We start from the raw sequence: 17,077 nt of genomic DNA, 5'->3' as shown, positions 1-17,077 counted from the left end.
GACAATCTGACGTCGTTTTAGTCTGATCAATAAAGTATTGACGTCAATACTAACACAGTTACTGTACTCATGCTGTACTCATGCTGTACTCATGCTGTACTCATGCTGTACTCATGAGTATTAAGGGAAGAGGACTTTTCACTTAACACAGTATCTTTCATGTGGATGGATACAGACTGTGTACCAGTAGGCGGGATTTACGCCAGACTGGTTCCGCATTCCAGAGCCATAACGACGTTTGTTTACTAGAACTGGTAATGTAAAAATAATTCTCTCTACTCCACTTAAATCTCGTTTGTGTATATTTCTTTTTTTCAAACTAAATACGTGTAATTGTAAGGTGCGTATAGGCGGGACAGAAACAACATCACACTTTAATCAATCACAGCATTGGTCTCACATTCGTTGCTTACACATGTGGTCTTGTAGTGCGCTCAGATTTAAGTCTTTCGGCAAAAGGAACACGTCTCTTCTGAATAACCAGAATGTAACGACAGTTTGTTTCCATGCGTTACATTCGGGGCAGTGGGTAAAGTGTTGGCTCGATCGATTCCCCACAATGTGTGAAGCCCATTTCCGGTGTCCCCCGCCGTGATATCGCTGGAATATTCCCAGAAGGGACTTTACACTACTCACTTACTACTTAATCATTCATGTTACATTCAGCCATGAGATGCTACCACCATCCATGTACACGGACAATGTATTAGTCTAAATCACCACATTCCTGTTGAATCATAGGCTACAGAGATCTTCATTCATGACACAGTAACCGTGGTATATTTCGCTACAATCATTATATGAAGTGTTAATTGTTTACTCGGCATTCTAGAACTTCCAGGTGAGTAGAAAAAGTTGCATTATATATCGTGTTGATAAACACCAATGACAGTCTTACAACACGCCTTGAAAGAAGTATGTAGAGGGATCAGTGTATCCATGCAAGCTAGAACACCTGAGTTGTTTGAATTGGGATAGCCTCGCCTCCGATGCCATTAACGTTTACACTGTTTCACATTCTGATACAACACCAACAGAAGAAACAGTGACAGCTGACTGAGTATACACATTGCTCTGGTCCGTTTTTCATGATACTTCTTGATTATATTGATGTGAGAGCCATGGCTTGTACGAACACCAGTATGTATTACAAACGCTCATGTCGATTACAAATGGAACGTGGTATCTGGTATATCAAAAGTTATCGCGAGGACTGAAATACAATCTTTTCACCTTCGTGATGATCCGGGTTAGGATACCTGTTCTTCAGCAACTCGTGCTTGACGAAAGAGGCGACTACCGGGAACGGGTGGAACGGGAACGGGTGGTCAGCATGGGTGGCAAATGTCATCGTATCCTAATTGTGTAGGTTGATGCCATTAATCAGTGGATATTCTGGTCCAGACACAATTATTTACAGACCAATGCCATATAACTAGAATATTGATCAGTGTGGCGTTAATCAACAAACCAACCAAATCAAATCAGCTATTTTCTTTCCTTTTTCAGCTTTTAAGTGTATTTCCAAATTTGTATCTCTAATTTCCTTTTTCATAAATACCTGTTCTCAGTAATATTCTAATTATTACACTGTTTTTTTCTTCAATCAAAGAAAAGTAGCAACAATTCTACCGGGGTATCCTGGGTACAATTATGAGTTTGACACAACCGCTCAGCATGTGTCATGTGAGATGAAAGCATGTGCTTTGTCATCCATATAGTCTTAATTAACTTCCTCAATGCTCCATATTACCTGGAGTAGAGTATTGTGTTCGAGAAGATTCCAAGTTAACGTGAAACTCCAAATGTCATCCCAGTGCAGTGATGAGTACACCACTTCATTCTGGTGAATCAGACACGATTTAATATACTTGTACAATTACAACAATGAATAAAAATGCCATATAACAGTATACTGTTTCAGAAATGGTAACAATCTGAAGTCAATACATTGGATATGGATCTCACACATAAAGACATTATTTCCTTCTGGGTCACAGGTTTCATGGCCTGTTCATTTGAACCACTGTGCGTATTAGATTTTCTTTTGTGGTTGAAATGTTCCTTAAACGTTTCAATATAGCAAGGAAGGTGGGTGGAATATACCCGGTTCTGGCTATCCTCTGAAACAACGTCTGTTCAATGTATAGGGGAAAACCCACACTTTACGAAACGTTATCAATGAATTACATTTTGTACCCTATGTTTGTAGGAATATTGACTGTGTGGTAGGCAGGCATGGAAAGAGCACTGTACAACATTTTCAGTTTGGCACCAAGGCTGGTTATACCAAGTTGTTTGTCATTCGGTGCTCGTTGTCTATACGGTAACGGCACTTTAAACAAATATATATGTAGAAACGCCAACAGAATTCAATTACTGAACACAAGCACTCAGACATTGTTAAACAGGAAAAACTCATCAAACTTTCACGTTTAAAATCGAGCATAAGACGACCAAAAATGCATTGTGGAGACATTAGCTGGAGGCTTAATGCTGGACAATCCGTTACTGCATAATATATTTGCGAGCAATTCGTGGCAACTGTTGATCTCGACTGATTACATAGTGGTTGAAGAGTTCTTTTGTAAGACTGAAGACCGTGCTTGAATGCCTCGTGACTGTACTGTGTGAAATCTGTGTGTGGTGTTCCCGCCCCAGGTACATTGCTAAAAGAGTACCTACTCTCTCATTCATTCCATTGCGGGATTCTGTTAAGCAAGTCTAAAGTTCTTTTAACTTGAATGCTTGTAGTATGACCAGGAACTCATTGACAATTTGAAGATTGTAATTTTGGATATTTTTTCACTCATTAATCACGTAATAAATGTGAATATTAGCAGAAGATTAGAGATTACGCCAGATTAAAAAACAGGTGACTAATTAGTATTTTGTCAAGTCGCCACGGGCAGCAATGCAGGGTTCAATGCTGCGGGGCATACTACTGATCAAAGAAGTTAGGACGTCGTGGTCCTTGCTGTCCCAATATCGGACGACCCCTTCTTTCATTTCAGCTTTATTTGTCAGATTTTTCTTACTGACACTTTCCCAGCAGTCCCCAAACGTTTTCTATTGGACATAGGCCAGGGCTCTAGCTTGGCCAGTCTAATAATGTGAACAGTTGGGTCCGAAACCAGACCTGGGAATGATTTGAACCATGTTTTGGATCGTTTTGGCAAGCTGGAAAATCCAAAATTGTCCATAGAACACGTGAGCAGATGGAAGTAAATGTCCCTCGAGAATATCTATGTACCTCACTGTTCATATTCCCTTCGATTTACACAGATATGCCGCCCCACACTGACTGTGACTTGGGCGCTGATACAAAAGTTTTCCAGTTTCTTTGGGGCAGAATTTCAGTGTATTAGGAAACATCCACACAGAACTTTCATCTGAGAAAATCACATTGTCCTATTTAAAATTTCTATGCTGTAAGCACCAGTTCAAACTTTGCTGCTTTTGTTCAGGTTTCATGATCGGTGATGGAATTCCCCGACTTGTCTGCCAGCCCACTGCATGCAGCTCAGTTCCCATTGTCTCCTTACAGACAGTCACTGTTCTTCAATATACATATCAATCATATACAGTCTTAAGTTTCCTACACTCCTTCATTTGTTTTCAGAAAGAAGAGTACGAAACCGTCTCCTGTGACCGACAGTCAGTTTTCTGAGCCTACATACGCCTCCCTGGTGCCCAGTGCCATATCCATTTGCAATATTTTTCAAAACACACTAAACAGTGGGCAAAGGGATGACTGTTCTGCTGCTTGAAATCACTTTAGTTGATCTGATGTCATTGTTATAATACTCAACTTCCTCTTCTCTAAATCATCCATACTGCTGCTAGCAAATAAACAGTGGGGGATAACTCTTCACAAACTAATGAAAAAGAATTAACGGAGTTGTCTCTCTTGAATGAAACCAAGCACATGATAGCTGGTCAAGGTCAAGTCTGCAAATTCGGCCGAACGATGCGGTGATCAACATTATAAACCGCGCGGCTTCATATGAAAACCCCCATGATGGTGCAACCTGGTGGCACAGTCTTTATGGGTTTGTAGTCGATGCATGGTACACACTGCAAACAATGGAATCAGAACGATATGGCGTGAAAAAAATATACACAATATAAACAATATATTTGGATTGTGGAAGCATGGCATTTTTATTAAAAATAATATATCAAATAGCATAAATATAATACAACTATGAAAGTGGTAGGAATTTTGTGATAAGGCTGATTAAGCACTGTGTATGATATAAGTTAATATCGCCCAAGGGGGAAAATAACATTTTCCGGGATTTTCAGTAAGTGAATGCTGAAAGAAGTGTGAAATTTGAGTATGTGAAAGTTTTTTTCTAATAATGCCAACAACAGTTTGTAAATTAACTCAGAACGTGAGTGAAGATTTAAAGTCACATCGGCAATATTTCAGCCACATGACTAAAACTAGTTTTAAATGCAGAATACATACATATAATGACTGCACCAACCCTTTCAACGAAGGACAGTAAAAGTACTAGATTATCACAAAATGGTTTCAAACTAGACACCAAAAGTAGGAACCTATTGTTTGACAATACAATGTAAATAGAAATGGGCTTTTTAGCGCCAACAACTGAAGGTAGATCACCATACCAGCGTCCATGGGGACAAAAGGGAGAACCATCACCTTTCAATAGATATCCATGCGTACATCGTGTCTGACTAATACGGGTGCGGTGGGGTAGCCTAATGGTTAAAGCGTTCGCTCGTCACGCCGAAGACCCGGGTTCGATTCCCCACATGTGTACAATGTGTGAATCCCATTTTCTGGTGTCACCCGCCGTGATATTGCTGGAATACTGCTAAAAAGCGGCGTAAAACTAAACTCACTCACTGACTAATACGACATCGTCGTATGATGACCTCTTTAAATCTGGACTGACAACCCATGTAGGTATAACCAATATAAAGTTTAATTGCATGTAATTTACTTATACCTACCTGGGAGTCCCACTTTTGCATCAGTTCACGAATATAAGATTTAATGGTAGCTTATAATTAGTAAATTGAAAGACCCATGATAAAGTCTTGGACCTTGATGGTGGTCAGAATCTAATATTTGTAGGTTGCTTTTGCGGGCTTCACAATATACGATGGATCCGTAGTCTATTACTGATCTTTATAAATGTAGGAGGATAGTTTGGTCCTCTCCCCACTTGAGTTAGAAACAACTTGCTAAAGTCGGAGTAAAAGCCCACTCTTTCTGTCAGCCTTTGTTCATTTCATTGTTGTGTCAACGTTATCACCACCACAATCATGTTATGCAGCAGCAGCAACATCAACAACAAAAAAAACCCCAAAACAACAACAGCTACCACCACCACCACCACCACCACCACCACCACCACCACCACCACCACTACTACTACTACTACTACTACTACTACTACTACTACTACTACTACTGTTTGTATATAAACACATGGTGGAGCATTTAACTAATTAGGCACGTAAGTGCCCAAACATTCAAAGTGAATTGAAACATACCACTGTCTTTAACTGTAGGGTATATGTTATCTGAAGATCAATTGTCGAAACATGCCACTGTCTTTAACTATAGGGTATATGTTATCTGAAGATCAATTGTCGAAACATGCCACTGTCTTTAACTGTAGGGTATATGTTATCTGAAGATCAATTGTCGAAACATGCCACTGTCTTTAACTGTAGGGTATATGTTATCTGAAGATCAATTGTCGAAACATGCTAACGTCTGAAGGAATGATATATCTCCAGCTTGAGGCCCTGCAGGAAGCATTGTATTGTAAGTACCTATTGTCTGTCCCTAGTTTGGTTATCTACCTTCAGTTGCTGGCGATCTATAGGCTGTTATATATTGCATGGATAGTTGCAGTTTTAGATTTAATTACTAGTTTATACTTTATTTATGTGATAATCTAGTTGTTTTACTGTCCTCTGCAGGCAGGTAAGTACATTAAACATTAAACTTTTTTAAATTCATTTATATATTCACAGCTTTCTTAGTCAGGATATGGCTGAAATGTCGCCGATGTGACTTTAAATTGTAACTCACTCACTCACTTACCGACTACGTCTCGCCGCGACTTGCTGTAATGTTGCTGATGGGCGGAAGGTGTCATTAATTCATTCAGCAAAGTGGCTATCTCCAGATACCTGCATTCATTCAGTCTCCGAGCACATTTAACTCGCACTGCTTGACGTGTTGAAACTCACTCACTACTACAACACCTACCATTTGTTCAATATGACAGCACTGTGGCAGCTGCTTGCGTATATGTTTTATTCAAGTAGAGATAGGCACCAGTATAGGAAAAAATAATACATTAAATGAAAATTAAATAAGAGAGAAAAACATACAACTGAAAAAATCAACCTAGTTTCTGATCCCTGTATGAACTCACGTCGTGTTTTGGCCAGCCTGAATGGGACTGGTTAGTTTCACGCAAGGCATTGTGGGTTCCCTACATATAGGTGGCAACACTGTATGGAAGTCACAAACGACAACACTTTCCACTCAACATATTAATATGGACGTCCCGGGGATTGCAGATGTTCCACTATATGTCCTCATGGCTCTAGCGGCTCCTGTGCTCCTGTATATGTAAGTATATACACACGCACACATACATACATGCACGCATACACGCACGCACGCACACCAAGCGCAGCATCAATGGTTGTGTGTCTCCAACCGAACGTTACATCTATAAGACAGCAGGTCCATATAAACTTCTACTTTGGTCGATGTCGAGATTAACGCTATTATGCTAAGATTCTCTTTTAACAAAAATGACATATATGCTGACGGAACAAAATAAGGGATCACATGAAAGCAAAAGTATTCCTTTATTTTTTCCAAGGCCTTCACAAGCTCTGTTCGGACAACATGTGATGAAAACTGGGAAAATCATTAAGGTACATTTGTGCTTTCGTGTCATCCCTTATTTCTCTCCCTCAATATAGTTTTCAATATGAGTTTGCTCCGTAGTGGACCGTACTAGAAAGTATAACGATATTATATAGAAAATATGATAAACGCTTGTGCTTTTGATGAATTCATTACTGGACCTAAAGGCCAACGACCGTTTATTTTGGATAGTACCCCATCTGGTACATTGAAAATAGATGTCATCCGGTACATTACTACCAACCTGTCCCTCTGCTAGCAAACTGCTGGGGTCAGATAATCAGACTCTCAGAGTACTGAACTTGAAGACACCTACTTTAAAAGCCTGTTTGTTTTCTATAAACAAGTTACCTATGGACATTAAACCAGCCCCACTAACAATGGCGTTGCAGATACGGAACATGGAACCACACATACTTTAAGAAGCGGAGCATCCCTGGACCAACGCCCTACCCTTTCATCGGGAACATGACTGGCATTGTAGGTTAACATTCTCCATTTAATAGATAGCCATGATATCATTGATCTAACCTGCCCAGTTGGTGCAAGCTACAAGATACTAGAAAAAGATGCTAGGTATTACTTGCTATTGGATACAAAGGAGCAGAGAAGATACAAACAACAGATGCCGTTGTGGCATTTCAATAAATCCATTTCCGTAATTGTAACCAATCCCTACTAAAACCTGACTCCGTTGAATAGTTTTGACTAAATCAGAAGCATGAGTTCATGTACCCATGTTAGGTGAATACTGTTGTGGAAGTCGGAATGGAGAACGCGGACATCATTCTGGCTACCTATGTGTCATAAACTTGACATAGGTCTTATATGAACTAATCCTCATCGTCGTGTACAGGTGCGAGGGTCATGTTACTATTTATAAAATGTTATGAAACAATACTCGAAAACACTTCAATAGCCGGAGATGCCACTAACAAAATACATGTACAGCAATTTCTCGTGTTCCATTCTCACAGGAGTTCTTCCATTCAATGACAACCTGGAGACAAAAGTTTGGAAATGTGTTCGGGTAGGTACACATGATATTGTGTACATGACAGAGACGTATGACGGACACCCGGTGTTGCAATCCCTCAGTAGGTATCGTAGTGGTCTGGGTGTGATTTCAATTTTGCAACCTGTGAAAATGGTCTCGCCATCGTAAGGCTCTGTGACTGCCGTCGACACATCCACTTACTGTTATGAAAATGCTCAACTCAGTTAAGCATAAACTAAACTTGTCTTTGTCGGAGTCTTTACGCCGGTGTTAGCATTACACTAGCAGTATGAGGCAAGGGACACCGGGTATTGGCTTTACACATAGAAACCCATCAAATGGAAGGTTACACAACATTGAGACACCCGTCATGTTAAAGTTCATGTTAAATGAGACGAAAAATGAGAAACAATAGGTCTACTTGTGTTTCAAGGAATCAATATTGCACTCAAAATAGGGTTTTAATGGAGGTTACATTAACATTTAGAAATTCGTCATTTGTGTTTTAAGGACAGGGAGAAATCAGGGTAACATAAGAAAAAAAACCAAAACATTTTAAACAGTGGGCTCCTGTATGTTGTATATATTGAAAACAATGCTCAATGTCTCTTATTTGGATCTTGTGACTTACATCTATTTTGTCTGACAGAGTCTTCCAGGGGGCAGCGCCATGTTTTGTTATATCCGATCTGGAGATTGTGAAGGAGGTCTTAGTCAAGAGTTCAAACGTTTTCAGAAACCGGAAGGTAAACATTTTGTAGCTTCATTTGTCTCACTTTACTGATACCTATATAAGTACAAACAATGTAATCAGTTTCAAGCATGGTATTGTTTTCTTCACGAACGTCAAATGGCAATAGATGACCAGTTTTAAAACTGTTTAAACAAAATATGCTGGAGAAAGTCAGCCAGCTGTAGTAGACACACAAAACGTACAGTCGACAGGAATGTACAAAGTGAGTTAGAATTCCATGCGCTATTGTATTATCACATACTTCTCCAAGACATCAAGGAGACAAATCATCCCAAGCTGTATAGATTCATGTTCGTTCCAGAAATTTGAACTTGTACCTTATCCGTTCAGTTTGGGGTTGTTTTTCTTGGATGATGCTCTGTGGAAGAGAGTGAGAAGCATCATGACCCCCACCTTCAGCGGCAGAAAACTAAGACAGGTAAGTGACTTCACTTTTCTGAAGAGGCGCATCTATCGCCCTAGATTATAGGCTTCACCAAAGGGGTATTACTGACGTAAGATGCATTATACTACCTTGTCACATAGACAGTTGTGTTACCCTGAAAACTACACGTTATTTGGAGCATCAAGGAATATTTGATAGGTTGAATAGACTGAACATCAACATACAAAGAGGGTTTTATCCAGTGTGCAAAATAGTTTCCAAATTGTGGTAGCCAGTCGGGCTAGCTATGCCTGAAAGTTACTCGCCCAGAAAATAATTCACCAGTCCGAAATCTGAATGCAGACATGGGTTTCATCATTAAGCTGTAATCATAATGAACATTTTTATCAGACCATATTTTGGTCATAGTGAGGGATGTGCATAACGCCACAATGTTGATGGTGCTCCAGACAAACCAGTTTTGTCCGTTCCTTGCTGTAATGGATAGTCGCGACCTGTTGTGGTCCAAGCAAGTGGCGTGTATATTGAAACTTAAGTCAGAAATCTGCAATCTAAATAGAAAAGAATTGTTCATGGAATCAGACCAGGAAGGAAACTTAACATTTTTGTAGATTATGTGACACATGGCTACCAAAGGGAACCAACTAACATCAAGCCTAACATCAACAAATTTCAATGTTGCTAACTGTTGTTTCAGAAACAAGACAAAATCTAAAGATTGTAGGTTTATCGGGTTGTGATTATAAACAGGGTTTTGTCTCCTTCGCATCATCGGTCTTTTCGGCTTAGATTCGGGGTAGAGTTAGTCTTCCGCAACCCATGCTTGTCGTAAGAGGCAACTAACGGGGTCGAGTGGTCTGGCTCGCTGACTTGGTTGACACTTATAATCTATGATCATGCGGTTTATCCCTGGGTTATCTCTCCAGTCTCAATTTGTTTACAAACCCACATGACTCGAATATTGCTGAGTTCGGCGTTGATCAACAACCGAACTAAAATATTTTCGTGTTAGATGAGTACTTCAATCAACCACTGTGCAGAGACCCTCACCAGCAACTTCGCCAAAGTCATCGGGAAGCAGGAAGGGGTAAATATAAAAGAGTAAGTATCATGCTTACAGGTTAACTAAACATGTGACTATCTTGAAAATGAAAATAAAATGGTCGTCATCAGGTAGTGCCAAAGTAATGTGATCTAAATACACTTAAAAGCAATTCATACTCGCTGATGTTATTTCCAAATATATTCCATTGGCTCACACTATGTGTTTGTGATTTGTGCCGCATCTGTGGTAACATCTCTAGTTAAGTCTCAGTGACTTTTAAAAAAGACATTCTGACGTAGTCGGAATCGATCACAGAATAATCATGGACATGGTGTCGCCAATACCACAGTGTATATCGCAAAACACTGAGTCGTGCACAGGTGTGTAGTCGTGAAAACAGTTTGTTGTCATCTTTTTCAGGTACTTTGGAGCCTTTGCTGTTGATGTGATTTCACGAACCGCCTTCAGTGTAAAGGTCGATTCTCAAAATGACTTCAGCAACCCGTTCGTTATTAACGTTAAAGAAATGTTCACGCCACCTAAGTTTATCAGATCAATACTACAACTGAACGGTGAGTGCAATATAATACACCCATGAAGATCTTGATTAGAATTGGTCTCCAGCGGTCTATGCTTGTCGTAAGAGGCGGGAACGAGTGGTTAGGTTCGCTTGCTTGTTGACACATGCCATCACATATCCCAGTTTAATAGTTCGATGCTCATTATGTTGATCACTGGATTGTCTGGTCCAGACTCTATTAGTTACTGACCACTGCCATTTAGCTGGAATATTGCTCAGTGCGGCGTTACACAATCAACCAAGTTTCAAATAAAACTTTCCATACTGTCATCCATCCTAAGTTAAGCGTGCGCGGGCCATAGTTCGCTTTTCAGATTCCACCCCTTATAGTTATTACCGAGGTTTGTTGTTACGGTTTAAAAACGTCCGTAGTGGAAGACTCCCTATGCTAGTGATTTTTGGAAGCCGGGGTCCAGGTCCAGGGAGCTGGCGCATTGGACAACCCCCCTCGAATATTAATCGCATATTTACTTCGGTTTAATTATATTATACATCAAAACAATTGAGGCGGTCAAATTTCCTAATACGTGAGATTTTGGTACCAGCGCGTGAGTGCGTGACATGGGGCTCAAATGCGTGAGACTCACGCGGGATGCGTGAGAGTTGACAGGTATGCGTTTTCTAGTATAGAGACCCGCCAGGAATCTTTAGTTTAGTCTTAACTGCTGGTTGGATCTGAAATGCTGGCTAGGGAGTTCCAGGAGGTAACTAAACATGCAATCATGTCCAAAAGTTAGTGATAACTGTGAACACTGATTCGCTCCCCTCCCTGTTGTATACACAGTTGTGCTGCCATCGCTTTCAACGTTCCTGAAAACAGTTGGCCTTGGAATCTTTTCTCAAAGTATCATCAAATTCTTTGAGACGAACATCAAGGAAATGATCAACCAACGACTGAATAACCGGGAAAGTATGCGAGAGGTTGGTTGAACATTTTCCTTTTTATGACCTGTATAAAATTTATTTAAGACAACTCTTCTAATGTTTGCAAACATTTACTCTAGAAATGTAATCTGCATTCTTTGTACATGAAAACTTTACGTCAGTGTGTCAATGTAAAGTGTACCAAAATCGTACGATACCAGTTTCGTTACTCTAGATTTCTGAAGTCTCTCTTTGGTTATTCCTACTGTACTGGATGTACTTGTACAAAGTCATCATACTGCTTAGTTGATACTAGTCCCCATATCTTAACACTTACGACTGGATTAACAACGGCACCCTGGCAATTATGTCACGTCGACTTGTATGCGGCACTGTTAAAACACACACTGAACCCAACAGCAAAGCGTCACTTTCTCATGGGGTATCATTAACGAAAGTGCGTGCAGGATATTGACAAGTACCCATGCTTCTTGTGTTGCATGTCAGTAATAAAACATTATGGGCCTTCGAGCAATCCTCTGAGTTCTTGTTCAAGTTATTGTTCAAGTCCAAACATTCTGATCTTCTGGTAATCTGACTGACTAGCTTCATCCTCTCTACCTTACACAAAAAGCTAGGTTTATCATTTCGGTAACCTTCACTTACCTGTTCATCTATAGCCCTTGGTTCTTGCGAGCGCAATATACCCACATGTGATTGTTTTTTGACCAATTTGCTTGGCTACTCTAAACAGTCTAACGTACCAATCACACAACCGGCCTGTGTTTGGTTTACAATATCGACACCACGACAGCCAGTTCAACTGATTATGAGTTTGCGAGATAATCAATATTGAACAATTGTTATCAGGGAAAAGAAATTCCTCAAGTTATATCTCTTCCTGAATATTAATATTGACGGGTGCTTTGGCTTTGGGATGATGCAGGTTTCTCTTTCCCTGAACCTTGTGTCGGCAATTAATTGGTCGTAAATTAGGATTAGATATCGGGGGCGAGGAAATTACAGTCACAAGAACCATGGTAATGGATGCTGTAGGTTAACCGAACTGCATGACTTGGATATATGACGGGTGTGCCTGCATTCGAGAGTGAATAGAGTAGAACGCACTTGCCGAGGGATGGATAGAAAATAATGGCTCCATTCACCATATATACTATCCAAAACAAGAAACGCATAGACGAGAAATCTGTTGCGAAAATGTATTTTCAAACATGTATAACTCGTCCACAAATATAGTGCATGAACTTTTACACCAGATTAGAAGAAAATGATGTCTATACTACCAAGTGGATTCTTTTAGATATCGGAGATGCTGAGCGCGATGGTGACGACGTAGCACGACCCCGACGTCGGGTTTCCTGGCTCTCAGACCAATCTCTTTGAGCCTGTTCCGTACAGTTTGACCGGGTATCCTCTGTAGTCCAGGCACGGTGGCTGCTGTGCTCTCACTCGTCGCAGTACGATCACAAAACTGTAGTACCCGAAGTACCGATCTTGGGCTGCAGTGGTAACTGGAGGTCTCTCTGTAGGTTGGCAGTCATTTGTTATACCGGTTTGGTATAACGAGCTGCAAGCCATGATATCTTGCTCAGATTAACATTCCGACGCTTGCTTGGTCAGGATGAGCGTCGTAATCGTGGAAAGGATGATTGTTGAACCATCAGAGTTTCCACACTTTGTGAACAACTGGACTCACATAGCATGAACAGTGGATTGTATCTAAAGTGCTGTTTCCCTAAAGGCTATCACTCATTGTCATTGCAGCAGAGAACAGACTTCCTGCAGCTCCTGATGGATGCTGAGGTAGAGGACGAACAAGGATATCCCGGAGCAAATGGAAAACATGTCGTTAGACGTATGTAACCATACACCATTGTGTGTGACGTGATATGGTGTTTGCTTTTTAGAAAGTAAAGACCGAGAGTTGACTCACAATGACGTTCAATGTTTTACATCATCACTGTGTATATTTGCGTACCTTTTGTGTACGAGCTATAACAAATATTGATATACTACCCATAACAGCATGAAACCTAATGACGTCTTTTTCCACAAAGACTGACAGAATGTCACCGCTTCACTTACAGGTCTATCTACAGATGAAGTAGTTGCCCAGGGTACGCTGTTCTACCTTGCTGGATATGAAGCAGTTTCATCAACTCTGAACTTTGCCTCGCACCACCTGGCCACAAACCCGGAAGTACAAGAGAAAGCATACGCCGAAATGAAAGAAAAACTTGGAGATGTCAGTTTCACACATCATTTGCCATGAGCTAAGATATCCATGAAAGTTCCACGTTGTTCACGTTACCCAATATACAGCAATCTAACAGTTTTCATTAGCAAATTTACTTTGAGTTGACTGAAAAAAATATTCTCAAATGAATGTCGGCCGAGTTTATGTACATCCTATAAAATTCCTGTTATCTTCGATGTTTAGCAAATCAGAAATATCGGCAAAAACTGAAGGCAAAGAGAAAATCTGGACACCGTGACTGTCTTCGGGAGAACCATCAATTACTTATTTAACACAATATTCCGTGAACTGTAGAGTTTTCTCCCTTGGAAAAGAAAACGATAAAATAATGTATTATGTAAATATGACTTCTAACTAGATTTCAAAAAGTTATTCGTCTAGATACTTGTCGTGGCCAAGACGTCTTAAACGCCACTATTCGCCATTCACCATTTTCAAATCTTGTGATCTAGGGTGCTAATCGTAGATTAATATTCGCCCGTAAATGTCCTACTCAGAAACCTCAACGCTTCCTCACACATTAATGCAACTTATGCTGTTATGGTTTACATAATGTCCAGTGGCGCTAAAGGAAACTAAACAGTTGTGATATATAACAGCCATACTTACCCTTCGATTGTGCTACACATTTGAAGGGTTACGTGCAGGTTTTACATCCATATCTGTGATGTCCTTGTTGGTTTTACTGTCCTGTTGACAGATGGATAATACAGATGTATCTTATGTATCTTGCATGTGTTTTTTGTTTGGGTCACGATATGGTTGATATGCTGCCGATGTGACTAAAAGTCATAACTCCAAATATTTTCTTTTGTTTGTCTGCAGGAGGAACCTAACTACGACAACATAAAGAAACTGAAGTACCTGGACAACGTCATCACTGAGACGCTTAGAGTATGTCCACCGGTTATAGTGTGAGTCTCCATTCATTAAATCAGGCTGTTAGATTAACTGTCGATGTTTGATGAGAGATACAATTCATGTCAAATCTGATTATTTAAGGGGGACTCTCAACCTCTTCAGCCATTACTTTGAACTGATTCAGGTAACCATCGACTTTTTGTGTTGTTGTTGCTGTTTTTTTGTTTGTTTTGTGTGTGTGTGTGTGTGTGTGTGTGTGTGTGTGTGTGTGTGTGTGTGTGTGTGTGTGTGTGTGTGTGTTTTTTTTACGAACCGACATTTGCTTAAAATTACATCCCACAGGCAAATGAACTTCTGCATTACTTTGCTGTCATGGATCACGAGATTCAAGATTCAAGATGATTGGCGGGAATACTGGTACGAGATACTGCCCTCGTCTGTCAGTCCTGCTAACCGTCTATTGCATGTTTCAGACTGACTCGCAGAGCGTCTGAGACTATTCGAATCAAGGATGTGACAATCTATGAGGGTCAAACCGTCTTTATCCCCGTATTTGCCCTTCAGCGAGACCCTCAGCTTTTCAAGGATCCAAATTCATTTAAACCAGAGAGGTAAAGATAACCGATAAAGACATTCATTCATTCATTCATTCATTCATGCCTTATTTGGGCAACACCTTCCTCGTTTACATCTTGTCTGCTTCCAGCTCTCCCTCATAATGTCATCATATTTTTTATGTCCAATGAATATTGTTTTAAATGCCTTCAACGAGATGTATTTTTATCAAATCTAATTTTGAGATATGTGTTCTCGTTCTGATACAAAATAAAAGAAGCGTTCCTCGGTATGGGATTAATTTTTCAGGCACAATGAAAAGTCAAACCCACTCTCATTCCTTGCTTTTGGATATGGGCCCCGAATCTGCATTGGGATGCGGTTAGCCTGGGTGGAAATGAAAATAGCCCTGATTCACGTCCTCAGGAGTGTCAAGTTTGAACGTATGCCAAACACAGAGGTACAATCACGTAATAACTAAGGGAAAAGGGGTGTAAGGAGTCAGGGTTGGGGCATTACTCTGCCCTTCGTTGTTGTTTCGACATTTCTTTGGGAACTATACTAGTTGCAATAAAACATGTGTAATTATTTTGTTCGACATCTGAATTACGTAATTATACATTTTATATAAAGTGGTGTACAACAGATTTTCTATACATAAAGCAGTCTTCTCTAGGCCATTCACACATTCCTTCATAACAAACATCCCGAATGAGACTCCCGTTTTAAATACATACATTGTCATTAAAACTAGAATGTACTCACTGTCGTGAGAATACCTTCCCAGTTATTTTGAAAGCGAAATAATGACATTGTAATAGTATATAGGTGATTCTGTGAACAGTACTGCAGTTTTACACCGTGCCTAGTACGGTTGTCTAAACTTTGGCTGCTACCGACCTCTAGCCCATGTTTATATTCTGTTAATTGACAGTTTACAATCTTACACGCTCTCCATCTAGTTCTAAATAAAATTTTATAATCTCTTTGTTGTGCTGTCTTTTGACTACATGATATTCTACCGTTTGAATATAATTATTGTGCATTTTTTTTCTGGTAACGACATGGTTAAAATATTGTCGATGTAGCAATTAAAACTCACTCACTCACTCAAAACCAACTCGCTCACTGACTCACTCATATACCGGCATGTCATCCTACTATGAAAGCATGCAGCGATGCAGGTGTTGGGGATGCGAGCACGGGCGCATACTGACCAGGATGTCAACCCACTATCCAGGTTACATCAATGTTTTGGCAGTGTAAGCAGCCAGTGAATCTGTGAGGCATTCTGTGGAAGTAACTATTCACTTTACCCATGCACGAGCACATACCTGCAGATCAATGGGAAGTAAAGATGCATCATACTTTTTGCTTTGTTTACAGGATGAGTTGACATTCAAGAAGGTCAGCACCCTGAAACCGGCTGAGGATATTGTGTTGAAACTGTCCCACAGATGCTGAAGAATGACGACACCGTTGTTTAGAGTTGACAGACAAATCAACCATTGTTTATTTAGAATACCAAGACACTTTAGTCAATACAATATTGACAGCTTGTGAACACGTCATTTACTCTTTAGTTGTCATTACATTAAACAAAGTGTGCTGTGTATATCTACTTCCTTAAAGTCGAATAATTTGTTCGGTTCAGGAGAAGGTGGAGTCAATTGCATGTAGACGGATATGTAAGAAATCTCTGTCAAATGCAGTGTCGACAACACTGTATCGGCTATATAATGAGCATGGGTTTAGGGCGGGCCGTTATACACACTGCTGTCCACCTGAAAACATAGTATGCAAGTCCAGATAGGAACTATGTAA

At 40.1% G+C, this 17,077-nt stretch overlaps 1 protein-coding gene across 1 annotated transcript; it reads left to right on the top strand.

Moving 5' to 3' along the window:
• The first annotated feature begins 6,554 nt into the window (after positions 1–6,554).
• LOC137299025 (cytochrome P450 3A29-like) lies at positions 6,555–16,717 on the top strand. The gene is made up of 14 exons (XM_067831498.1): positions 6,555–6,628; positions 7,327–7,414; positions 7,915–7,964; positions 8,581–8,677; positions 8,987–9,103; positions 10,083–10,171; positions 10,536–10,687; positions 11,480–11,616; positions 13,345–13,435; positions 13,668–13,825; positions 14,663–14,751; positions 15,172–15,309; positions 15,563–15,713; positions 16,640–16,717. The coding sequence occupies exons 1-14, from the start codon at positions 6,555–6,557 to the stop codon at positions 16,715–16,717; spliced, it is 1,509 nt and encodes a 502-aa protein (XP_067687599.1).
• The last annotated feature ends 360 nt before the right edge of the window (positions 16,718–17,077 follow it).

Source organism: Haliotis asinina, chromosome 10 (assembly GCF_037392515.1).
Source record: "Haliotis asinina isolate JCU_RB_2024 chromosome 10, JCU_Hal_asi_v2, whole genome shotgun sequence".
Lineage (NCBI taxonomy): Eukaryota > Metazoa > Mollusca > Gastropoda > Lepetellida > Haliotidae > Haliotis > Haliotis asinina.
The sequence above is the reverse complement of the archived record's forward strand: the minus strand, read 5'-3'. Positions and strand labels throughout refer to the sequence as shown.

Bases quoted from the DNA above. Each gene is read 5' to 3' on its own strand.
- LOC137299025 (XM_067831498.1), top strand. From the start codon at position 6,555: ATGGACGTCCCGGGGATTGCAGATGTTCCACTATATGTCCTCATGGCT. The intron at 11,617-13,344 runs GTTGGTTGAACA...TTGTCATTGCAG, and splicing joins ACCGGGAAAGTATGCGAGAG to CAGAGAACAGACTTCCTGCA. The intron at 14,752-15,171 runs GTGAGTCTCCAT...TGCATGTTTCAG, and splicing joins GTATGTCCACCGGTTATAGT to ACTGACTCGCAGAGCGTCTG.